The sequence below is a fragment of the Suricata suricatta genome, chromosome 16, assembly GCF_006229205.1.
Source record: "Suricata suricatta isolate VVHF042 chromosome 16, meerkat_22Aug2017_6uvM2_HiC, whole genome shotgun sequence".
NCBI classification, from domain to species: Eukaryota; Metazoa; Chordata; class Mammalia; order Carnivora; family Herpestidae; genus Suricata; species Suricata suricatta.
The window spans coordinates 43,732,133-43,759,189 of record NC_043715.1 but is presented as its reverse complement, the minus strand read 5'-3'; the positions used below and the strand labels follow the sequence as shown (position 1 = coordinate 43,759,189).

At 38.8% G+C, this 27,057-nt stretch overlaps 1 protein-coding gene and 1 long non-coding RNA gene across 2 annotated transcripts in view; both read right to left on the bottom strand.

The window, feature by feature from the left end:
* Window positions 1-27,057, bottom strand: part of LOC115281039 (zinc finger protein 91-like) — a 239,667-nt gene that overhangs the window by 112,398 nt on the left and 100,212 nt on the right. The window contains 3 exon segments of the mRNA XM_029926287.1: window positions 11,677-11,777; window positions 11,780-12,265; window positions 12,340-12,393. Coding sequence (XP_029782147.1) covers window positions 11,677-11,777; window positions 11,780-12,265; window positions 12,340-12,393 — 641 coding nt within the window.
* Window positions 14,089-18,754, bottom strand: LOC115281048. Its single transcript, XR_003904045.1, has 3 exons — window positions 18,604-18,754; window positions 17,085-17,138; window positions 14,089-14,109 (listed from the first exon to the last, which is right to left on the bottom strand). It is a non-coding gene; the product is annotated as an uncharacterized LOC115281048 (long non-coding RNA).

Below are 27,057 nucleotides of genomic sequence, written 5' to 3'. Positions count from 1 at the left end.
TAAGCCACCTAGGCACCTCCTGACTACTATTATTTTGAGTGTTCTTTATAAAGTGTGGAATAAAGAATCAGAATATTTATTCCACGCTTTATAAACCACGAAATAAAGAACCATCCATTTCTTGTTTCATGATCCCATCCAGGATACCGCATTAATTACATTAACTTATCGTATCTCTAGGCTCCTCGGGATTGTGACAGTTTATTTTTTAATCTTTTGATTTTTTAGTGTTTATTTATTTTGAGAGAAAGAGAATGTGCCTGCAAGCAAGCGGGGGAGGGGCAGAGAGAATCCCAAACAGGCTCCAGCGTGGATCCAGATGTAGGGCTTGATTCTCACAACTGTGAGACCATAACCTGAGATGAAATCAACAGTCAGACAGTCAAATGACTGAGTGGTAGTAACTGAGCCACCCAGGCGCCCCTATTTTTAATTTTTTAAAAGATACGTATATATTAGCTTCGTAAGGCCATAGAAACAATGATCACTCAGTAGTAGCAATGAATATCTTAGCACCTAGAATATAGTCTTGAAATACCATTTCCCATTAACATGAAGGAGGCCTCAGTCAGGAAGTGTGTAAGGGTAGTCTAGAACAGGGTAATAATGGCGTGTTGGCCAAATCAGCCCACTGCTTGACTTCCGGTTTGGTTTGCAATTTATTTCACTAAATTTAAATCAATGCAACTCAAGCACACTGGATCCCTGAGACAAGTCCTATTTAGGTCATTATTCAGCCAATGACCTCACAAAGAGAAGGTAGAGATGCAGAAGAATAAAATAACACATATTATTAGGAGTCTTCGGCTTTTCCTTTTCTCTCAAATTTAACTCCAATAAATTCCACCTGTTCATTTTTTTTTTCCTGAACACACTATCAAGTTTATAAGCGGCCCTTTCACATAAAAGGTGAGGTTCTGATTTGAAACATTACCAGAAATCTGACAATTGCTTGAAAACAGAGTAATAACATTTCTCTTTCATGGGTGTTATAGGAAATCTGACTTCCATTAAATATGTGTTTAGGGGTGCCTGGGTGGCTCAGTTGGTTAAGTGTCCGACTTCGACTTGGGTCATGATCTCACGGTTCCTGAGTTCAAGCCCCATGCTGAGCTCTGTGCTGACAGCACGAAGCCTGGAGCCTGATTTGGATTCTGTGTTTCCCTCTCTCTCTGCCCTTTCCCCCTTGTTCTCTCTCTTCCCCCTTCCTCCCTCCCTCCCTCTCTGCCTCCCCTACTCACACTGTCTCTGTCTCTCTCAAAATAAATACATAAACTTAAAAAAAAAAAAAAAGGAGTCTGACGCTGAATAGACTAAGCAACCCAGGTGCTCCTCACCTTTTAAATTCTGCTCCTATTTGGTGTACCCAGTGTCTGCTTTCGGAAATAAAGTTTCATTGGAACTCAGCCATGTCCATTTGTTTATGTATTATACATACTGCTTTCACTCTACAATAAAGTAGAGTAGTTGTAACTGAGAAAGTATGACCCATAAACCCAAAACACTAACTATATGGTCTTTTGCAGAAAGTTTGTCAACTCCTGAGTGTTCTAGAAGATCTACTGAAAACCAAGAAAGCTATCAAAGTCAAAAGGACCCATGAGCCAACCTGAATAGGCTCCAAATGGTCAAATATGACAAAGTATACATAAATAGAACAACTACAATAGATTGAAACATGTAAGTGTATCAAAATCCATACATTTATAAGAATGGTAAAAAAGAAAATCACTGGTCCCCAGAAGAGAATGTTAGCAAAACATCATTTCATTATTGTTCATTATTTCATTTTGAAGACTGGTAAGCTAGGAGAAAAAGACCTGTCCTGCCTCCCTTGAGCATTCTGTACCTCAAGATAACCAAGAAGTTGATACAGAAAATTTTCACTTTCTATAATTATTCCAGTTAAAGAAAGAAGATACAATTAATGAATAAGACTATAACTATTTAGCAATCTTTAATGAAATAATAATAGAAAATATCACAAAAAGAGGTAAGCAGACATTATGTGCCTCTTCGTGGAAATATACATTAGCATCAGTGAAATCATTTTGCCAAAGAAGGAGGGAGGAGGAGAGAGGAGGGTGGAAGGGAGACATCTGAACCTGACCAAGCCTCTAGCTATAACTTCTAACTAAGAAATATGTAAAATCACGTTAATAATGACAGACGGTGAGAAACTTTACTGGACAATCACCCAGTTGCTTCAAAAAATACATTGCAAGGAAAGAGACAAAGAAAGAATGAGAAACTAAAGAATTTTGAAAGGGCTTTATTAAAAGACTTATGAATCACCACAATGCATGGATCCTATTTAGGCCCAGATTCAAACAAATCTTAAAAACAAAGTTAACTGCCTTATGGGGAAATCTAAACTCTACCTGGATAGCTGATAGTGAGGAAATATTATTTTTTTTAGGGAGAATAATGCTATTGGATTATATGTTTAAAAGACTATCATTTATGGGGCACCTGGATGGCTCAATCAGTTGTCATATGATTTGTGAGTTCGACCCCCATGTCAAGCTCTGTGCTGACAGCTCAGAGCCTGGAGTCTGCTTCTGATTTTGTGCCTTCCTTTCCCTCTGCCCTCCCCCACTCATGCTCTGTCTCTCTCAAAAATAAATAAACATTTAACAATTTTTTTAAATAAATCAAATAAAAGACTATCATTGCTATACACATTTATGGATGGAACAATACAACTTCTGGTATGTACTTCAAAATATTTCAGAATAATCATAGATGGGTAGAAGTATAGATTAAGCAACATTGGTCATGAGTCAATCACTACTGAAGCCTAGCAAAGTGGTACACAGAGGTTCATTGCTATTTTATCTATTTTTGTACACATTTGAATTTTTTACAATAAAAGTTAAAGAAAATGCTGGTCAGGACTTAGCAAATTGATTTTACCACATACAAAAATCAGGTTATCAACCCCATAGTTTGAAAAACTGTACAACAGCATATTAATAATTACCTTAAGCTTTCCAACAACCAGCAAAATACCTTGAATGAACATAAACTCAGAAAATATAGCCTTTATGAGGGACAACATAGCAAAAACTATTAAAATTTAAAATCCACATAAAAGTTATCCAAGAAACTAGCATTCGTTCTACCAATAAACTCACTGATAAGCGAAATGACATCTATTCAAGGCAAGTTACCCCACCGTTGTTTATAATAGCACAAGACAGTTAGCCGTCTGATGGTTCAGAGAAGTCCCTTGACAGTCAGCACTCAAGAAACCGGTCACACTGGCTGCCTCTGAAATAGGAAAAGCCCGAGACTAGGCGCAGGGCTGGGAGGAAGAATTCACTGTATACTCTTCTGAACCTTTTAAGTACTTAAACAATAAAAAATAAAATTGAGGGGCACCTGGCTGGGTCAGTGAGTAGAGCACATGACTCTTAATTTCAAGGTTGTGAGTTCAGGCTCCACATTGGGTGTGGAGCCTACTTACAAAATACACAGGGGCGCCTGGGTGGCTCAGTTGGTTAAGTGTTCAGCTTCAGCTCAGGTCATGATCTCACGGTTCATGGGTTTGAGCCCCGCGTCACGCTCTGTGCTGACAGCTCAGAGCTTGGAGCCTGCTTCAGATTCTGTGTCTCTCTCTTTTTCTGACCCTCCCCTGTTCGTGCTCTCTCTCTCTCAAAAATAAATTTAAAAAAATTTTGAAAAAATACACACACCTAAAAAACACAAGAAAATTGAAAAATAAATACTCAAAATCAAGGCTTTCAAATTTCACCAAGAGAGGTGTTCTAGTCCTTCAAAACTCTTAGAAAAAAACTAAGTATAAAAATGGAATTGAAATATTGGTCAGTAAATGTATGTACCTCAGGTCAAACAGGAGCAATGGAGTGGACCCGTTCCTTCTGGCCCCATTATTCTCTGGAATAGCCAGGCCTAAAGGCAAGAACTAAAAGGATCCCTTTTATGGAGTTTCAAAAGAAAAAAAAGCAAAAGTTCCCACATCATGAATAAACAGAAAACACTTCAGAGACAAAAGAATAACAATTGACCTTGGATAAAACTCTCAGCTGTCCAATAACTGGCTCTTCCTTTAGTCTCTGGTCACCGATGTAAAACAAAGCCATTAATTGGTAAGGGATAAAGAATACTGAGACACCAAGCCTTTCTCTTTTTTATTTTTGTTTTTCCTGATTTTTACTTATATTCTAGTTAACAGTGCAATATTGATTTCAGGAGTAAAATTCAGTGATTTATTACTTACATATAACACCCAGTGCTCATCAGAGTAAGTGGCCTCCTAAATACCCATCCCCCATCCACCTCCCTCCATCAACCCTCAGTTTGTTCTCTATCTTTAAGAGTCTCTTACAGGGGCGCCTGGGTGGCTCAGTCGGTTAAGCCTCTGACTTGGGCTCAGGTCAGATCTCACGTTTGTGGGTTCGAGCCCCGCGTCAGGCTCTGTGCTAACAGCTAGCGCAGAGCCTGGAGCCTGCTTCCAGTTCTGTGTCTCCTTCTCTCTCTGCCCCTTCCCCCCTCATGCTCTGTCTCTCTCTATATATCAAAAATAAATAAAAAACATTAAAAAATTAAAAAAAAAGAGTCTCTTACGGTTTGTTTCCCTCTCTCTTTCCCCCCCTCCCATATGTTCATCAGTTTTGTGTCTTAAATTCCACATATGAGTAAAATGATATGCTATTTGTCTTTCTCTGACTGACTTATTTCACTTAACAGAATATATTCTAGCTCCATCCACATCGTTAAAATGGTAAGAGTTCATTCTTTTTATGATTAATATCCCCTTGTAGACATACCACATCTTCTTTATCCATTCATCAGTCGGTGGACATGTGAGGACACCAAGCCTTTCTTTGAGCCCAGACTGACTTGTAAGAAACTAGCAACTACTGGGATTCACCCCCCTCATTTGCTCTGAAGTAAACGTTTCGAGGAAGGTTAGAAAGAGACAAGCAAGGCTGCCCTCTGTGAGAACCAGAGTGGAGGTCGGGAATCCCCACAGGTCTCCCCAGTGATTTCCTGAGGAGACTGATTGGAATCTTAACAACCCTGGCTTCTTTCCTCCTCTTTTCTCAGCCTCTCCTCCCAACCTGGGGCTGTTTCTGGTTCTGAAAGTCTCAATCTGAGATCAGGCTTGTGACTTAAAGATAAATTTCTTCATCTGGAATCTTTAATCTGGGACTCACCTTTGTAAGTTCCCAAACCAGGCAGGAACATTTCCAGGGAACCTGGGCCCCCATGGTTACAAGGAGAGGGAGCAGCTGTGAACAGCATTTTACCTGGTCTTAAGAGTTAACTTCCTTCAAGTTGACACACTCCTTGCTCGCTGACTTAAGGCCCCTGATCTGTGACAGAACTAATTTGCCTTCTTTGAGATACGCAGACCACTGACCTTCGGAATAAAGGACCAGAATGTTTCCAGGCCACAGAGGCAAGTCTGTTTGTAGCCCTCTTAGCTTGCTGATTAGCTCAGCAATCTTTTAGCAAAATGTTTTTCTTTTATAAGGTCACGCAAATGATTTTACTGACCTCCTCTGTGCATCTGTAGACCTTGCCCTCCTTTCCAGAAAAAACGGAGTGCTCTTGCATCGCCCCCAGGTACCAAGGAACGAGACTTTCTTGCACAGCCCGCACGAACTCTCCTGAGTTCTTCTACCAAAGAACCAGAACTTCCTGCACAATTTCCAAGCACTGAGATAACCCGATAACATCATTGAGTCTGCACATAATCAAGAAATGTCAGAGGCCACTGCACTCCTTTAACTGATGAAACCCCTTTAAAAATCTCTGGGTCAAAGATAAACAACAAAGCAAAATACAAAAAAATAAAAATGTCTGGGCCAGGGAAAAACAACAGAGCTAGCCTACTCCCCAGGTGGCCGGCCTCCTGAATAAAGCTCATATTCCATTCTAATTAAAATTCGTCTGTGGTATTGGCCTTTCCAGCCACAGGTAGCCCAGCTTGGGTTTCCGCAACGCAGCCAGCCACAGAGACCCTACAGCCACAAGCGACCAGAAACCATCGATCCTCCAAATAGTCTCAGCGTGAACACTTCTCATTCAATGCCAGCCCGCAATCGGCTCCCCGCTAGGCACAGCTGGGGGGGAAGAGACACAGAAGTCGACACAATTAATGTTTTATTTATTTATTTTTTAATACAGGGAGAGACAGAGCATGAGAGGGGGAGGGGCAGAGAGAGGAGGAGACACAGAACCGGAAGCAGGCTCCAGGCTCTGAGCTAGCCGTCAGCACAGAGCCCGATGCGGGGCTCGAACCCACGAACGTGAGATCTGACCTGAGCCGAAGCCGGAGGCTTAACCGACTGAGCCGCCCAGGCGCCCCAGAAGTCGACACAATTAAAGGAGGAGTCGATCTCAGAGCGACACAGAAGTACGCTCACAGCTGGGGACAATCACCACTCCTGCAAGTGGTCGACGTCACCAGGCGGTCTCACAGGCACATCACGTCACACACTCACACATGCATTGACGTGTTACAGCCTCGGGCTCCACACACGCGGGTCTCCGACCCCGGGTTCTGACACCCCTCACCGTCAGCTCCCCTGGCGTCAGGCTCACTTCCCGCTGTCCTGGAACAAACCCACTGGCCGCACTGCCTCCGCCGCCGCGCTCTTCAACCCGCTCCAGCACCACGGCGCTGGCCACCTTAGGAGGAAGTGACGTTACACCCGGAGGCCGCTGGAATGTGTAGTCCAGAACACGAAAGACCCCGGAGGACAACCCGAGTAATCCTCCCCGGGCTCCGGACAACAACCCGCTCAGTACGGCGAATCACGCCTGCCAGGCAGTCCCGGTGGCCCACCCACCTCACGAGGAATCTCGGCTGCTCCCGGATAAACGCCGGAAGCTTATTTCCGCCCCGAGGATTTCTGGGACTTGTAGTGTGGCCTAAGAGCCCCAGAGGGCGGAGCGAGGCAGTCTTGAACCCTCAGCCGCAGCTTGGGCCTTGCTGCAGTAGGTGACCCCGAAGAGTCTGGAAGACCTGCGGGTGGAGGGCATGATAGAGCGGAGTCTGTAAAGGCTGAACAAGAGGAATACCTGGGCCCTAACGGCAGCCAGGCTTGTGGGGAAGGATAGAGAAAGAGAGTGATGCTTTAGTGCTGGTTTATGACCTCGGGTGAGGTTGTGCTGCTGTGCCAGAGACTGTTTTACGATTAAAAAAAAAAAAAAAAAAGTTGGGTGTTTAAAGTACAATTTTTGAATGTAACATACAAAAAATTGCCCAAATCAGCTGAGTGAATTTTCATAGATTTCTCGAACCGTAGTATAACTAGCACCCCAAAATCCCCTACCTGCCTCCTGTAAAGTCTCTATCATCTAATTTACAACGTAGATTAGTTTTCCCTGATTTTGAAGCTTACATAAATGTTATATTGTGTATACATTTCCCCCCTTTGGTCTTCTTTCAATTATTGTGAATTTAATCGATAAAGTTAGTTTATTCTCATTGCTGATGGAATTTGCTTGTTTTCAGCTTGGGGCTACTAGGAATAGTGCTCCATGAACATTCTTGTTTGTAGTCTTTTGCTGTGTATATGTGTCATCTTGGTTACATCTATACCTAGGAGAGGAGTTGCTGGGTCATGGGTTACACATATGTTTAGCTTTAGTAGATATTGCCAAACCGTGTTCCAAAGTGGTTTCCCAATTGCAATTCCACTAGCTCTGTGTTATAGTTCCAATTATTCTGCCTCCCAACACACCTAATATTGTATGCCTTTTCTTTTTAAACTTTCTGGTGGGTGTATAGTTGTTTGCATTTGAATTCCCCTGATGTATCCGTTTGTACACCTTCTGTAACAAACAAAGAAAGCCAGTCAGCTTTAGCATTTATTGTGGACAGACAAGAGCAGCAAGAAGATTTAGGTCCCCTTGCAGAGGTTTATGTTGTATGTATTGGTGTTCATCCAATGCTTTCAATATTGCCTCTTTCCAAACCTTGTAAGGACAAATAGGACTGGAGTAAAGGCAAAGGTCTGTGCTTCCTGAAGAGTGACTCAAGGCCACATGCACTAGTCAAAGTATGTTGGGTACTTTACAGTGACTAAGGTTGCCAAATATTTTAAGCCCTTTTGGACATTGGAACATAAGTTAACTGTGGTGCCAGGAGTTTTTTAAGCCCCTTTGGCTTAAATCAATGTGTTATCTGGCCTGAATTCTCATTTGGTGGATCCAGAGAAAAATTTATTTCCAAGCTCATTTTTTTGTTTGTTTATTTGAGACAGAGAGAGAGAGAGAGAGAGAGAGAGAGAGAGAGAGAGAGGGAGAGAGAGAGAGAGAGAGAGAGAAAACTCTCACAAGTGGGGGAAGGGCAGAAAGAGGGAGGGAGACACAGAATCTGAAGACAGGCTCCAGGCTCTGAGCTAGCTGTCAGCACAGAGCGGGACACAGAGCTCAATCCCATGAATGGTGAGATCATGATCTGAGCCAAAGCCAGATGCTTAACCAAATGAGCCACCCAAGTGCCCCCACAAGCTCATTCTTGTTGGCAGATTTCAGTTCCTTGTGTTGCAGGACTGAAGTCCCTATTTCCTTACTGTCTCCAATACTTTCCAAATGTCCCTCACAGGCAGTTCACAATGTATGTTTGCTTTCTTTCATGCCGGCTAGAACACATCTCTGACTTCCTTTTCTGCTAGTAGACAGAGAAAACACTGGTTTTAAAGGGCTCATGTTAGATTTGGTTACACCAACCCAAATAAACTATCTGAAGGTCTCTGATTAGTCACTTTAAATACATTCACAAATCTCTTGTCCCATGTACTGTAACATCACCACAGAATTAACAGCAGGGCGGGTATATCATGGGTGACTCCTTAGAATTCTATCTACTGCAACTCTGATAACCTGAACAGTCAGTGTTGTATTTGTACCAGGATAAAACACAGACAAGCATATGCAATAGAAAATCAAAAGATAATCACTTTTTTAAAAATTTGACATCAATTCAGTAGAGAAAGGATGAAGATGGTCTTTTAAGTAATAGTGCTGGGACAATTAGACATCCACAATGGAAAAAAAAGAATATCATTACCTTACACAGTACACAAAATTAATGCATGATTTTCTTTGATGAAATGCCTAATGTGAAATTTTCACTTAAATGTAAAAATTAAGATAACTTTAAAAGAATACATATGTAGAACAATACCTTCATGTTGTTGGGAAAAAGATTAAACAGAATGTAAAAAGTACAAGCTATAAAAGAAAAATTAGGACTTCATTAAAATCAAGAAATGTAGGGGTGACTCAGTTGGTTAAGCATCCAACTTTGTCTCAGGTCATGATCTCACCGTTCATGGGTTTGAGCCCTGCCTTGGGCTGTGTGCTGACAGCTCAGAGCCTGGAGCCTGCTTCAGATCCTGTATCTCCCTCTGTCTCTCTGTCCCTCCCCCACTTGCACTCTGTCTCTCTCTCATTCTCAAAAATAAATAAACATTAAAAAATTAAAATATGTACATGTTAAAAGGTATGCATGGATTATCTCACCAATAAAAAGCAGACAAGAAAATACAATGTACCAAGTAGTATACTAAATGTGAGATTCCTTATAAACATAAAAAATAGAGTTAATCACAGTATTTAACCATAGATGTTTGGTAAAAATAATGGTACAGTAATATGTATTAACACTATAAATACACTTAATCACGTGAAATGTTCTGTATGACATATCTTATCATTAAAAAGGCAATTTATAAGACAATTGACTAATATGATTACCTTTGCTCTTAAATATTTATGAAAGGATTTGTTCCAACAATGTGAAATTGTTGTATCCCCTTGGGACGATGAAACATAACTTTATTCTTTGTAGAATTTAAAAATTTAGAAAAAAATTTAGAAAAAAAATTACAATAAAATATCACTTTTATAAAATAAAAATATAATTTATATATACAAATGATATTATTTTATCAATATTGAAATATATATCTTAAAGTAATGATATTTTAAATAAAATGGTACAGGTTCAAAGATATGCAGGTAAAAATTTATTTTAAAAAAGTCAACTGAAGAGTTCCCAAATTGGCTGTTGAGGTATATACAAAGACTGTCATTAAATCCAAGCTTATAACACTAAAAATATAAAATGTCATGAAATTGTGCATAAAATAGCATCAGGAAATAGATACTGAATAAATTGTACTGGAATAAGAATTTTGGTGTCTGGGCACCTGGTGGCTCAGTCAGTTAAGTGTCTAACTTTGGCTCAGGTCATGATCTCGCAGTTCATGTGCTCAGGCTCTGCAGTTGGTTCTGTGCTGACAGCTCAGAGCCTGGATCACTCTCTCTCCCCCTCTACCTCCCACTCTCTCAAAAATAAATAAACATTAAATTTATTTTAAATTTTGGTGAGAACAAAATAAATTCAAAATTTTAATGTACAACTTATAATAATATAGTATTTTAGCTATGCATAAACCAAACTAATTATAGCTATATAAAAACAAAGTTGATTTAAAGTATTTTAAATATGAAAAACTACAACAAAAAAGATTAGCTTTCTCCACTTATGATTAGAAAGTTTTAAAAATTGGGACACCTGAGTGGCTCAGTAGGTTAAGCATCCAACTTTGGCTCAGTTCATGACCTCACAGTTCATGGGTTCAAGCCCCACATCAGGCTCTGTGCTGACAGCTCAGAGCCTGGAGCCTGCTTCAGGTTCTATGACTCCCTCTCTTTCTACACCTCTCCTGGTCATGCTCTCTCTCTCTCTCTCTCTCTCTCTCTCTCTCTCTCTCTCATTCTCTCTGTTTCTCTCTCTTTGAAAAACAGATGAACATTTAAAAAATTTTTTTAAAGAGAAAGTTTTTAAAATTTAGAAAGAAATGAGCCATTGATAGAGGCCTTCTGATATTCATTTTATTCTTATGGTAGTTAAACTGTGAAACACATAAGTCATTCTCATACTAATTATATTTCTACATTTTCTCACCAATAAATTCTTAGGATTTCTCCTAGGGTTTATCTTTCATGTCATGTTACCTAAAAGACTTGCTTAAATACAAACCTTCCTTTCATACTATTCTATTTCTTACCATTATGAACTTTTTGATGGCGATTAAGATTTGAACCTCTTGCAAAAGCCTTCCCACATTCCTTACACTTAGGGTTTTTCACCAGTATGAATTCTTTGATGCAGAATAAGGTCTGAAGAACAAAGAAAAGCTTTCCCACATTTTTTTTTAAAACCCCAACTTCTATTTCATGTAATTAGACTTATACAGAAATTAGAAGGTTAGGTACCAACTAGTTAATCACCTAATTTCACAGCTATCTGAAGTGGCGATCATTATAGAGCAGCTTATCTATGATACATTCAAGATAAGTGATACAATTTATTACTTGTTCATAGGCTACAACACAGCCTGCTTAATACCTTTCCTTAAATTCCACCTCTATACTACAACATGCTTGAGGTCCATGCAAAAAAGTAGCTATCCCACATTTTTTACAAGTATACAGTTTATCACCAGTATGAATTCACTGATGCCAGGTCAGGTATGTTGCACAAGTAAAAACTTTCCCACATTCATTACATTCCCAGGCTTTCTCATCAGTGTGAATTTTCTGATGCTGTATAAGTATTGAGTCTCTACTCAAGATCTCTCCACATTCCTTAATTCATACAGTTTCTCATCAGCATGAATTAACTTGTGTCGAGTAATGAGGAAAGGCCCTTCCACATTCCTTACATTTGTAGGGTTTCTCACCAGTATGAATCCTCTGATGCTGAGTAAGGTCTGAAGACTGATGAAGGCTTTCCCACGTTCCTTACATAAATACGGTTCCTCACCTGAGTGAATTCTCTGATGTGCTATAAGTACTGAGCCAGTACTAAAAGCTCTTCCACATTTGTAGGGTTTCTCACCAGTATGAATCCTCTAATGCCAAATAAAGGCTGAAACATTACTAAATGCCCTAACACAATACTTACATTTACAAGGCTTCTCACCAGTATGAATTCTTCGGTGTTGAGTAAGGTCTGAAGAATGACGAAACGCTTTTCCACATTCTTTACACTCATTGGGTTCCTCACCTGTGTGAATCCTTCGATGTTCTCTAAATATTGAACTAGTCCTAAAAGCCTTTCCACATTCATTACACTCATAGGGGTTTTCATTAGTATGAACTCTCTGATGGCGAATAAAGGCTGTACCATTATTAAATTGTCTACCATAATACTTACATCTAAAGGGTTTCTCAGTTGTATGAATGCTATGATGTAGAAAAACTGCAAGGCCTTCCCAGTTTCCTTAAATTCCTTAGATTTCTCCTTAGTAAAAATTATCTGATGTTGTATTAAGTGTGAGCCACTATTCAAAGACTTCCTACATTCCTCACATTCATAGGGTCTCACACCAGTACGTACTGTATGATATGAACTAAGTTTTAAAGTTCTACCAAGGGCCTTCCCATATTCCTTATAGTCATAAAATTTCTTGGCTGTATGACTGTTTTGATGTATAGTAAGTTTTGAGTCCTGTCCATAGGCATTCTTATATTTTTGGCATTCATAAGATTTCTCTTTGGTATTAAGTGTTTGATGGAGAGAAAGAGATGTATGCTGAATGAAAGGGGACATGTCTTCAGAGACACATGAGACTTGGCCAAAATGTTTTTCCCGAGATCCTTGTTTAAGCCCATGCTTAGTAAATCCTTCCATTATAACCCATTGGGATGAATCTATTTTATAGTTATCCTTTTTCAGAGATAATTTCTTGTTCTCAAATCTAGATTTATATTCTGAAAGAAACCACAAATAAAACATTCACTTTTTTTGTGTCTAAGACACAAAACCTAGAAAAGGCAGAATTACATTGACATTAACCTATAAATGGAAATAGAGTTTATAATTCTTATATGGTGGTGCAATTTGAGAGGTAAAGTATAGAAATTTAAAAGTGTTACAGGAAGGCATAAGGGAAGGGAGTCAGAAAAAGATTAAGTCAATGATTCTTGAAGTTTGGAATAAATTCAACGTATACTTTGGCAAAACCCCGAAAGTCTAATAACCTAACCTGTTGGAAGGCTGTCGGTGAGTAACCTCTCTCACACATTCAGTGTAGCAAATATCATAGGGGGATATTTGCCAGTTTCTAGCAAAATTATATAAGTATTTATCCTTTGAGCAATCCTAGTTTTAGGAACCCAAACATATACTTTCTGGAGAGAATCTGAAGAGATTTATGCAGAAGGTTATCCACCATAGAACTATTTGTAACAGCAACTGACTATAACTAATCCAAATAGCCACCAACTTGATACTACTTGAACTCACTCTAGCATACGCACACAGTAGAGTTCCATGTAACTGTATAAAGAAACACGAAGTTTCTATATATTCCTTTTGAAAGATCTTCATCACTTTTTTAAGGTAAAGAACATGGGGGAGTAAATTATGTCTAGCTACCATTTATATGAGAAAGGAGATATATAAAGATAGGTGCTCACATTAAATAAAATGAAGAAAGGATAAATCATTAATTTTATGAAAGATATACTCTGGTGGAGGAATAAAAAATGAGGGGGTAAATTCAAATATACGACAAAAATGTAGCAGAAATTGATATTAGGGGAGGAATATGCTATTTTTGCAACTTCTGTTGGTATATATAAAATTATTCCAAAACTTAAAATAAAAAAGAAGAAGAAGAAGTCATGCCCATAAAATCATGAAGAAAGATGTATTACTTCTATTGAACACTTTCTGGAAGGTGTAGCCATAGGGATGAGAAGGAGTCTCAATGCTACACGCATAGGAAAACAAAAAATAAAACTGAAAATATTTGAAAATTTTGTGACTGCATGAAAACTCTACTAATTATTGGAATTATTAATTCTAATAATTAATGAGTTATGGCAAAAGTAAACATATAACACCAAGAAAGATAAGTCAAGTGTGTATATCTTTAAAAATTTTTTGCCACTATTCCTATCTGGAATGATATCCACACCTTGTTAATAATTAATAATTATTAAAAGAAAGTAAAATATTATTAAAAGTAAAAAAGAGTGCAGAGAGAATAATATATCATATAAAAGAAAGTAGGAGAATTGAGAATATAAAGTGAAGGTGCTTTATTTCTGAAAAAATAAATGCAAAAACAATTAATCAGACTACCCCTAACTCTCACCTCCACCCCCACAAGAATTTACCTAGAGAGTGGCAATAAATGAAGCAGATAAGGTTGCAAGCATAACTTCTCCCCCTCTCTCTCTCTGCCTCTCTCTCTCTCTCTCTATATATATATGTATATATGTATATATGTATACATATATGTGTATGTATATATTTTTAAGTTTATTGATTTTAGGAGAGAAAAAGAGAGTGCAGGCATGGGCTAGAAGCAGAGAGAGAGGGAAAGGAGGAGAGAGAGAAGAGAATCCCAAGAATGCTCCACACTGGAGCTTGATGCAGGGCTCAAACTCAAGAACTGTGGGTTCATGACGTGAGCTGAAATCAGGAGTCAGATGCTTAACCAACTGAGCCACCCAGGCGCCCCTATAAGTATATTTTTATATTGACTTTTGAAGCATGTAAATGTTTTATATATTCCAATAAACTTTAAAAAGCCTAAACTCAACAATTAAAATAAACTGTATGTTAAGCTGAAAACGCACAAAAAATAATTAATCTAGCATTTTTTTTTCAAACTGTACTCTGGCTGGAATCCTAGGTGTAACATATTCTAAGGGAAAAAAGGAAAAGAAACAAAAGTTTAATAAATCTTGCATATGACTTGAGGTAGTTTTTTCTTTCAGTCGTTGTGTTAGCATTCTAATTTTCAAACTTCTGTGGCATTTGAAACAGAAGGCTTGAGTAACTATACATATGTTTGAGGAAATAGAGTTTTTTCACTGTTCAAGAAAAAGTTACAAAACTGAAATGAAGAAAAGTGACACAGAATCTTGCCTTTGGACTTCAATTAGAATTATTAGGATTCAATTATAAAAAATAGTTTCCTTTCTCTTTCCACCTAATGGTTATGAAAGCAATGACAACCAGTAGTAATAAGCACACTGACCACTCATACTGGTCAATCAACACCATTCCCTGTTAAAAGAAACTAAGGCTTTCAATGAGCCGGCCAATTCCAAGTCGGGAGCAAGGAAAATACAAGATGAGACTAGAACATACTTTTATGCCAGAAAACAAGAAGGTCATTGAAGATTCATGCATTTATGGAAAAAGGATGCGGAAGCCAGCTGAAAGGGGTTCTCAATGGCCAAATATGAATGATAGTTTAATTATCAAAAAAGGAGAATTACAGTGGTTTATAAGTTATTGATCTTTTAAAAGAATCAATGAGTCTGCAGTGTTTCTCAACAAAAGTGGAGAGGAAAAGCTCTTTTTAACAAAGCAAGGCCAACCAATATATTCAGAAAGAAAATGATAACATTCGAAGTTTACTATTTTCTAAGCTCACTGTAATAACTGTTTGGAATAAGAATGAATACCAAACATTTTGGGTGAAAGATTTCTAGAGGATTGTTATACAGTCTTCCAGTTATTACTGTGCCTATTATTTAGTAGTTATAAGGGGAGAAATGTGCCTTCCTGATGGAAAGGTCTGGCAGTCATCTTCAAACACCTGATCAAAATTACCATCACTATAATAAGAAAACTTGACTTTGCCTCCTGATATGATGAATTAAGAAGTACAGAACCCTGGGGCACCTGGGTGGCTCAGTCAGTTAAGCTTTGGCTTAGATCATGATCTCATGGTTCCTGAGTTCAAACCCCACAACAGGCTCTGTGTTGACAGCTCTGAGCCTGGAGCCTGCTTTGGATTCTGTGTGTCTCTCTCTGTTCCTCCTGTGCTCACACTCTGTCTCTGTCTCTGTCTCTGTCTCTCTCTCAAAAATGAATAAACATTTTAAAAGTTAAAAAAAAGTACACGACTCTAAGTATCAAATCAGACAAAATTGCTTAATGTGAACTCACTCATAGGGTGATAAATCCTGAATGTAAAACATGTAACATGTAGGACAATTTGACCTTCACTATTAAGAATATTCTTATTTTGAAAAAAAAAAGCAAGATATTGTTCTTGATTCTAAGACTAAAAGAACATAGAATAATTTATTTTTAAAAAGGTACACATTCCTCAAGATGATGCAATAAAATTGAACATCTGCATTGTATACATTGCTGGGAAAAGCTTTAGAAATTGTAGGGGCACCTGGGTGGCTCAGTTGGTTGAGCATCCAACTTCAGCTCAGGTCATGATCTCACAGTCCGCAGATTCGAGCCATGCTGACAGCTCAGAGCCTGGACCCTGCTTCAGATACTGTGTCTCTCCCTCTCTCTGCCCCTCCCATGCTCATGCTCTGTCTCTCTCTGCTTCTCAATAATAAATAAATGTTAACAAAAAATTTTTTAATTGTCTATTTTTAGGGGCACCTAGGTGGCTCAGTCATTTGAGTGTTTGACTCCTGATTTTATTGCGGTTGTGAGATTGAGCCCCACATTGAACTCGGTGCTGATGTGGAATCTGCTTAAGATTCTCTCTCTCCCTCTCCTTCTGCCCCTACCCTTCTCATGCACTCTCTCTCAAAAAAAGTGTTTACTTAAAAAATATCAACCATAAAAATTATGGGAAAAATCCATTTACAAAAGAATGTATAGAAGAATGGAAGTTTCCATTAGAAATTAAAATTGGAAGAATCTGGAAGACAACCTCATTATGCAAGTATATCTATTATAATACACTAATATTATAATATATTTTAAAGTTTATTAATAATGGAAGGCATATGATATAATGTTTTAGAGGAAATCCATGATGAAGTTGTATACACTGTGTGTGTATGTGTGTGTGTGTGTGTAATATAAATGAATGTAATATGTTATGTATGCTATAGTTATCTATTTATGAGATGCAAAAACTCATTTTAAAAATAGATTTTGGAAAGTTAACCTCTATCTGTTTACTTGAAATTTCAATGAAAACATGTCCACTATATCTAAACTTCTTTGATTTGACTTGGAGAAGCAATGTAGTTTATGAGCTAAGAGCATGTACAGCTTGGATTTAAATCTTATCTCCAACACTTACTAGTTGTTGACCTTGAATAAGTTACTGCAACTCTTTGTGTCTCAGTTTCCTCTCCTGTAAATAGGAAAAATAGTATTTTTGAAAAATAAAAATCTAATCATGTAATACTGCTTAAAATCTTTTACTTATTTCCATTTCCCTCATGAAAAGTTCAACCATAATTTACAAATTCATCATAAACTGACTCTTTCCAACATACACATCTCTGACCACAGCTCATATGTCTCTCCTCTTCGTTTACTCTGCCCCAGACATTCTGGTCACCTTGGTTCTCCTCATGCACGATGAGCCTGCCTACCTCAAGACGTTTGTACTTACTGTGCGCTTTGCCTTGAATCATCCATGTTCATGACCTTCTCCCTCACCCCCACTCTATTTTATGCTGATTGCATGCATCATGCAATTGCTTGATCCTTCTCCCTCTCCTCCATCTCTTCTTGTCTGAACCTTCTACTATCCCATTCCAAGAATAGGACCTTTACACCCAAAACTCTCTACCAAGGTGACTGCAATCACTCCCAGGGCTCCAACAATTACAGCTCTGTGAAGCTTTTCCACCATTCTGTCTTTACCCATTTTCTCTGGTTGTGGTATTTGAACTGCAATTAATTCTACAATTACAACTAATTCTACATTTTGAATGAGTTTTATGGATTTTTCAAAAAGATTTTATTTAAATTCCAGTTACTTAACATGCAGTGTAATATTAGTTTCAGGTGTATAATATAGTGATTCAACACTTCCATACATCACCCAGTGCTCCTCATTGCAAGTGTATTCCTTAATCCCCATCACCATTTTTTTCTGAATCCCTAGACTATAAATTTCTTAATAGCTGATATATTTTATATCCTAGAAAATATTCTCCACAACACAGAATATAAGAAGTGTTGGCTGGGGGCACCCGGGTGGCTCAGTCAGTTAAGCCTCCGACTTCAGCTCAGGTCATGACCTCATGTTTGTGGGTTCAAGCCCCACATCAGGCTCTCTGCTGACAGATTAGAGCCTGGAGCCTGCTTCCGATTCTGTGCCTCCCTCTCTCTCTCTGCCCCTCCCTGCTCATGCTCTGAATCTCTCTGTCTCAAAAATAAATAAATAATTTAAAAAAGAAGTGTTGGCTGAAAGAATGAATATATTAATAAAATAATGAATAAAAACTGAATATATTGAATACTAAAATGTTTAAAGGCATGACACATGTATAGACCAAAAGGCAAGAGAGGGAGAATTAATGAGAATTAGATCTCACATTAAAGTAGATTCTTCTCATTAGAATTACTTCTCATTAGAATAGTAGGGAAAAAATAGAATAATCTACTAGAAATAGGCAGAAAAAATAAGGAAAAGGATAGATAGTATTAGGCTGAAGGCAGAGGTATGTACATTTGGAAGTTCATGGTGTGGTTAACTTTTCTTAATAGTTGTGGGCCTTTGGGGAGATTCCTCCAAACATCTCTTCACTGAGAAGCTGGTTTACATCCAGCATTCCTTTTCCCTTACATAATCATCAGTCACTTACCTTGGTACAGGTCCCTTGTGAGCTCACTGTCAAAAACACTCCAAGGCTCCTTTCCTTGCTCCAGAAAAGAAATCACCTCTGGCTTGGGAATGCAAAGTCGTACTCACAAGAGAAGAAAGGAGATTTTTAATGTTGTAGGTATCCCAGGACTCAAATCCTGTCCTATGAATATCAGATAAAAGATGATGCCACTAGTAGAAGGACCACATAGAAGCAGAGAAGATGGAGTTGGCCTTAGGACCAATGAAACGATATATTCCCAGGTTGCCTGGGGCTCAGCTGGTTGAGCCTCTGACTCTTGGTCTTGACTTAGGTCATTATCCCAGGGTTTTGAGATTAAGCCCCACATCAGGCTCTGTGCTGAGTGTGAAGCCTGCTTGGGATTCTCTCTGTCCCTCTGTCCCTCTCCCCTGCTCTCTCAGAAAGAGAGAAAGAAAGAAAGAAAGAAAGAAAGAAAGAAAGAAAGAAAGAGGAAAGGAAAGGAAAGAAAAAAGAAGCCATACATTTCCAACTCTACAAATCTCAAGCCATTTCTTTAGGAATAGGGAGAAGAAATACAAAGGATATATGAGATTTGAGAAATTCTTCTCAGGGGAAGCAAATATTCCAGAGGGCTCTAGACTTTTTGGAGAAAGGTATACTTACCAACTGAGACCAGGTTGCTATAATTCTCCAACATTACATATTTGTACAAATTCCTTTGAGTTGAGTCCAGGCATTCCCACTCTTCCGGAGAAAAGTTGATAGACACATCCCTGGATATCACAAATCCCTGAAACAAAAACCCTGAGTTATTCTTGTGTAATAAAATAAATGATTTCATGGTAGAAGGAGAGATGAGAAACATAAAAGGAGAGGAAGAAAAGGAGAGTTTTGGAGAAATGAAAAGGAAAGAAATGGAGAACAAACAGGGTGGTTCAATGCCTGTGGTACGAGTGAAGACTAGAGTTAGTGTTAATCAATGAGCGGGACTCACACAATCCACGTCCTGCAGATAAACACGGTTCCCAGGAAGTGAATTCCAAGAACCATTCTGGTTTTAAACTCTACTATATCCAATTAAGAGGAATATCCCAATGAAAAACTAATGAGTATTATTATATTCTCAGTAAAGAGAAGTATGCTCCTGCTTCCTCTTCCCGCCTGAAAAATCAAATTATAAATAACTGGTAAATTCTAAACTTTTAGATAATAGGAATATAAAGAAGATCCTAACATTTTGGGGGCATCTGGGTGGCTCAGTTGGGTAAGCATTCAACTCACAATTTCATCTTAGGTCATGATCTCCCAGTTTTCGGGTTTGAGCCAGCACAGAGCCTGTTTGGGATTCTCTCTCTCTCCCATCTCTCTCTGCCCCTCCCCCCTCTCTCTGAGAATAATAAACAAACATTAAAAAAAAAGAACATCCAAAACTGCTCCACAATCAGAAAGCAGGTCACATGAAAGGTACCAGAAACCAGAAACACAATGGCCTGCTCAATTATGGCCCAAAATGGTACACCTGGGCAGCTCAGTCGGTTAGGCATCTGACTCTTGGTTTCGGGTCAGGTCATGATCTCACAGTTTCATGGGTTCAAGCTTTGCATCGGGCTCTGTGCTGGTGGCACAGAGCTTGCTTGGGATTCTCTCTCTCCCTCTCTCTCTGTCCTTCGCTAATCACGCTCTGTCTCTCTCAAAAATAAACTTAAAAAATTTTTAACGTAACAAGTTTTGCAATACTGAGAGAGAAATGAATCCTCAACTAGAGCCATTTATCCAGCCAAAATTTATACAAATATGAGGTTGTATAAGACATTTCCACAGAAGCAAAGGATCACATATGTTATCTCCACATCATTACTCTTTTGTTGTTTTTTATTCAAAAAAATTTTCAGCTTATTAAGCTATAATTGACAAATGAATTGTGTATGTTTAAAGTATACAATGTGGTGATTTGACTTATGTTTACTTTATGAAATGATTACCACAATTGGGTTAATTAACACATCCTTCACTTCACATAGTTACTGTGTGAGGTAGAATAAGGTGAGAACACATAAGTTCTACCCTAACACTGAAAAGAATAGAAATCATACTATGTCTATTCTCAAATAAGAATGGAATTAAACTAGAAATTAATGAACAGGAGCCAGCTTTGGCTCAGGTCATGATCTCACAGTCCATGGGTTCAAGCCCCATGTCAAGCTATGTGCTGACAGCTCAGAGCCTGGAGCTGCTTCAGACTCCGTGTCTCCCTCTTTCTGCCCTTCCTGCAGTTGCATGTGCTCTCTTTCTCAAAAATAAATAAACATTAAAAATTTTTAAAGAGAAAGTTACTTAACCTCACTAATCACTAGGGAAAAGCTGAAGATCACACAATGAAATATCGTCTCAGACCTGTTCAAATGGCTTTTACTAAAAAGACAGCAGATAAGTGTTGGTGAGAAAATGGAGAAAAAGAAAGCTCTGTATGCTGTGCTGTTGGTTGAAATGTAAAGTGGTGTGGCCCCTAGGGAATACAGTATGAAGATTTCTTGAGAAATTAAAAATTGAACTACTGTATTATCCACCTCTGCATATATATCATAAGAAACCAAAATCAGTATCCTGAAGAGATATCTGCACTACCAGGTTCATTTTCTTGAAGCATTATTTACAATAGCCAAGATATGGAAACAACCTAAGTGTCCCCTAATAGATGAATGGATAAAAGTGATGTGAACCCTCTTTATAGATATCTAGAGAGAGAGAGGAGAGAGAGAGAGAAAAGCAGAGAAGCATATAATGGGATATTAATCAGCCACAAAACGTCGATGTATCTAGAAGACTATGCTAAGTGAAATTAGTCAGAGAAAAACAAATACTATAATTATCTCACTTATATGTGAGATCTAAAAAAAACAGTCCAATTCACAGAAGCAGAATAAAATGGTGGTTACAAAGGAGGACTGGGTTAGAGGAGAAGATAGGAAATGCTGGTCAAAGGGAACATCCCTTCAGTTATAAGATGAATTAATTTTGGGAATCTGATATACATCGTGGTGATTATAGTTAATCATACTGTTTATGTTCTTGAAATTTGCTAAAAGAGTAGAACTGTCCCTCCTGGTGATGGTGATGAGTCCTGTCATCCATCTCCAGCTCACTTTCACACCAATGCGGGTCGCGCTGGCTGGCACATTCCACTATTACAGCTGTGAGAGAGCCAAACAGCTCATGGGCTACCGGCCCCTGGTCCCATGGATGATGCCATAGAGAGGACTATACAGGGCTTTCACCACCTGCGGAAGGTTGAGGGAGGCACCCCAGAGACCGGGCCCTCTCAGTGTGTTCCCCGGCCACTAACTGTCCCCTGTGGACCAATAAACTAACCTCTTTCAAAAAAAATGTGTGTGTGTGTATATATATATATACATATATATAAAGCGTTGACTTTGGCTCAGGTCATGATCTCACAGTTCATGTGTTCCAGTCCCGTGTTGGGCTCTGTACTGATGGCTGAGAGACTGGAGCCTGCTTCAGAGTCTGTCTCCCTCTCTCTCTGCCCCTCCCCTATTTGTTTTCTGTCTCTGTCTCTCTCTCTCTCTCTCAAAAATAAATAAACATTAAAATATTTTTTAAAAATAAAATAGGAAATTAATATAGAAAATAAACAAAGCCAAAAGATTTTTTAAGCTCAATGAAATAAATCCCTAGATAGGATAACTAAGAAGAAAATACAGAAGACATGAATTACTAATATAAGAAATGAAAGAGGGACAGCACTACATATCTCATGGACATTCAAAGATAATAAAAAACTATAGACAATTATGTCCACAGATTTGATAGCTTGGACAAAATGGAATAATTCCTTGAAAGCTACAATCTGCCCAAACTCGTACAAGATGAAGTAGACAATCTGAATAGGTGTAAATGTATAAGTGAAACTGAGTCAATTCATAAGCTTCTGAAACAGAAAGCACCAGGCCCAGTGGATTCACTGGTAAATTCTATCAAACAACTGAGGAAGAAATTGTTCCAATTCTCTATAATATATTTCAGAAGATAAAAGCAGGAGGATTACTTCCTAAATCATTCTGAGGCCAGTATTATTACCCTAACACCAACAGACAAGACATTACAAGAAAAGAAAACTGCAGACCAGTATCTCTCATGAATATTGATGTAAAAATCTTCACAAAATAATAACAATTGAATCCAAGAATATATAAAAATAATTATTTGCCATGACCAAATGAGATTTATCCCAGGTCCAAAAGTCTGGTTCAACCTTTCAAAATAAATTAATGTGATCCATCAGATAAACAGACTAAAAAAATAAAAATCATATGATATCAATAGATGCAGAAAAGCATTCAACAAAATGTAACACTCATGGAGTGAGTACAATTACGGAGAGGGGCGCCTGGGTGGCTCAGTCAGTTAAGTGTCTGACTTCTTCTCAGGTCATGATCTCACGGTTCATGAGTCGGAGGCTGTCACTGGGCTCTGTGCTGACAGCTCAGAGCCTGGAACCTGCTTCAGGCTCTGTGTCTCCCTCTCTCTCTGCTCCTCCTCTACTTGCACTTTGTCTCCGTGTGTCTCTTTCTCTCAAAAATAAATAAACATTAAAATTTTTTTAAATCACAGAGAGAGGAAGATGGCAACACAGTGGGAAGGCGCTAGGCTCACCTTTTCCCATGAACACAACTAAATAACTATATATGATCCTATATACCCCAGAAATCAACCCGATGACAAAATCCACAACTAAAGGTAGGGAAGAGGTACATCGAAGAAGGTAGGGAATGTGGAGACATGCTTCAGGAGAGAAATGGGTTATGGGTGCTGTAGAGAGGAGAGAGCCATAATAGTAGAGAAAGGCAAGAGAGAGAAAGGAGCACACAAGGGAAAACATAAGAAAACATTTCCCCAAAGCCATTGGCTTGGAAAATGAGGGGGGGGGTTATTTTGGGAGTTTTTATAACTAGGTGGGGGGTTGGCTTTAAAGCCTGAAGGTGGTTTTCTTTTTATATTTTTTAAATTTATTTTTGAGAGAGAGAGAGAGAGAGAGCGAGAGAGCGTGAGCATGAGCAGGGGGGGAGGGTCAGAGAGAGAGGGAGACACAGAATCCGAAGCAGGTTCCAGGCTCTGAGCTAACTCGAGCCCACAAACCATGAGATCATGACCTGAGCCGAAGCTGGATGCTCAACCAACTGAGCCAGGCAGGTGCCCCAAAAGCCTGAAGTTCTAAAAGTCAGTGGGCTTGGCTGGGATAGAGTCTGGAGGGTACTGCGCTGCTCCTGGAGAGATGGCAGGCAAATAATCCAGGCACAGAAAGCACAGAAACAGTTATTTCAGAGTGCCTGTGGCACAGAGTGGGGAGATTATTTACTCTTCTCTGGGCACATGCCTGAGAAACAGTGTTCACAGAAACACCTCTCTGGAAACAAATGGCCAGTACCGTTTCCCTCCGCTGCCCCTCAGCATAAACTCAGACCCTCCTGCAGAAGCAGTGTAACTCCACCATTGGCTGCCTAACTTGGAAACACCAAGCTCCACACCACTGTGCTCTGGAGGGACTGTCTTTCTTAGTCCTGCCTGCCTCAGTTCCAGCATGGTAGTTCTCTCCCCCAGAAAACCAGCACAAACCCCTGACCATACCGCATCCCCTGACCATAACAGCTCTGGTGGAGGTGGTCTCATTTTCACAAGCACACCAGAGCACACATAATTAAAAGTCACCACATTCAGGCCAAGAACAAAACACTGCCCACAGCAGGCAAGAACCTCTGCAGACAACTGTCCTGATGTATAGAGCAGCCAAAACACAACACTAGAGCACAGACAGCACATACCAGAGACCTTCCTGAAGCACCAGGCCCTGGGTGCTACACGACCTCGATTATTCTCAGAAGGAGACAAAACTGCCTTTCCTAACACAGACAAGAAGGCAAAGACCTAGACAACATGCAAAAATGAAGAAATTTATCTCAAATGAAAGAACAAGATAAGGCCGTGGTAAGTTATGGAAGCAAAATAGATATAGGTAATATGCCTGCTGGAGAATTTAAAGCAACAGTCACTAAGCTTAAGAACGGAATAGAAGGGATCAATGAGACCCTTACAGCAGAGATAAAAGAGTTTAAAAAGGAAGAATTAATCCCAAATGAAGAGTGAAATGAACAAGATTAGAAATACACTTGATGCAATAAACAGCAGGCTGAAAGAAGCAGAGGAACGAATTAGTGATGTGGAAGACAAAATGGAAAGTAATGAAGCTGTACAAAAAAGAGAAAGAAAAATTATGAAACACAAGAATAGACTTAGGGAACTCAGTGACTTCATCACATGTAATCCTATTTCTACTATAGGAGTCCCAGCAGAAGAGAGAGCCAATGGGGGGAAAACTTTATTTGAAAAAATAAAAGCTGAAAACTTCAATTTGGGGAATGAAACAGACATCCAGGTGCAAGAAACACAGAGAAAGAACATAAAAATAAACAAAAGCAGGCCAACTCTAAGATATATTGTAATTAAATTTGCAAAATATAGTGACAAAGAAAAAATCTTAAAAGAAGCAAGGCAAAAGAAGTCACTAACTTACAGGGGAAGACCCATAAAACCAGCCACAGATCTCTCAACAGAAAATTAGCATATTGAAAAGAGTGGCATGATATTTTTAACATGCTGAATGGGAAAAATGTGCAGCCAAGAATACTCTATCCAGCAAGGCTATCATTCAAAATAGAAGGAGAAATAAAAAGTTTCCCAGACAAACAAAAACGAAAGGAGTTCATTACTACAAAATTAGCTCTGTAAGAAATATTAAAAGGGACTCTCTGAGTGGAAAGGAAAGATAAAAAATGACAAAAGAATGGGAAAAAATCTCCAGAAACAATGACATGTAATAAAATGACATTAAGTACATATTTATCAATACTCTAAATGTAAATGGACTAAATGCTTTAATCAAAAGACATAGGATGTCAGAATGGATTTTAAAAAAATGACCCATTTCTATGCTGCCTACAAGAGATCCATTTTAGACCTAAAGACACCTGCAGATTGAAAGTCAGGGATGGAGAAACATTTATCATCCAGATGGTTGTCCAAATAACCCAGAGTAGCAATATTTATAACAGACAAACAAGACTTTAAAACAAAAGAAAGGCACGATATCATAATGAAAGAGATGATTCAACAAGAAGATCTAACAGTAGTAAATATTTATATCCTCAACATGAGAGTACCAAAATATATAAAACAAGTAATTAAAAACAGAGAAACTTACTGATAATAATACAATAGTAGGGGGTTTAACATCCCAGATACAGCAATGGACAGATCATCTAAGCAGAAACTCAACACAAAGGGACACCTGGGTGGCTCAGTCGGTTAAGCATCAGACTCTTATTTTCAGCTCAGATCATGATCTCACAGTTCATGAGATCGAGCCCCATGTTTGGCTCTGCACTGACAAAGTGGAGCCTGCTTGAGATTCTCTCTCTCTCTCTCTCTCTCTCTCTCTCTCTCTCTCTCTCTCTCCCTCCCTCCCTCCCTCCCTCCCTCTCTCTCTCTCTCTGTCTCTCTCTCTGTCTCTCCCTCTCTCTCTTAAATAAATAAACATTTAAAAAAGAAAAGAAAATCAACAAGGAAACAATGGCTTTGAATGACACACTGGACCAGATGGTCTTAACAAATATATTCAGAACTTTTCATCCTAAAGAAGCAGAATATACATTCTTTTCAGGTGCATGTGGGACTTTTTCCAGACTAAATCACATAACTAGGTCATGAATCAAGCCTCAACAAATACAAAAAGTTTGAGATCATATCATGAATACCTTCTTACTACAATGCTATGAAACTTGTAGTCAACCACAAGAAAAAATTTGGAAAGACCACAAAAACATGGAGGTTAAACAACATGCTATTAAAAAATGAATGGTTCAGGGTGCCTGGGTGGCTCAGTCATTTAAGCAACCAACTCTTGATTTCAGCTCAGGTCATGATCTCACAGTTCATGTGTTTGAGCTTTGCATTGGGCTTAGTGCTGACAGCTCAGAACCTGCTGGAATTCTTTGTCTCCCTCTCTCTCACTGCCCCCCACTCTCCCTACCTCTCTCAAAATCAATAAATACACATTTTTAAGTGAATGGGTCAATGAGGAAATCAAAGAAGAAATAAAAAATAGATGGAAACAAATGAAAATGAAAACATGGTCCAAAACCTTTGGGCTGTAGCAAAAGAGGGAAATCTATAGCATATATATATATAGCAATCAGGCCTACCTTAAGAAGCAAAAAGAGTGCTTGGGTGGCTCAGTCAGTTGAGCATCTGACTTCAGCTCAGATGATGATCTCTCAGTTCATGAGTTTGAGCCCTAAATCAGGCTCTGTGCTGAAAGCTCAGGGCCTGCAACTTGCTTCAGATTTTGTGTCTCCCCCTCTCTCTGATCCTCCCCTGCTTGTGCTCTCTCTTGCTCTCTCT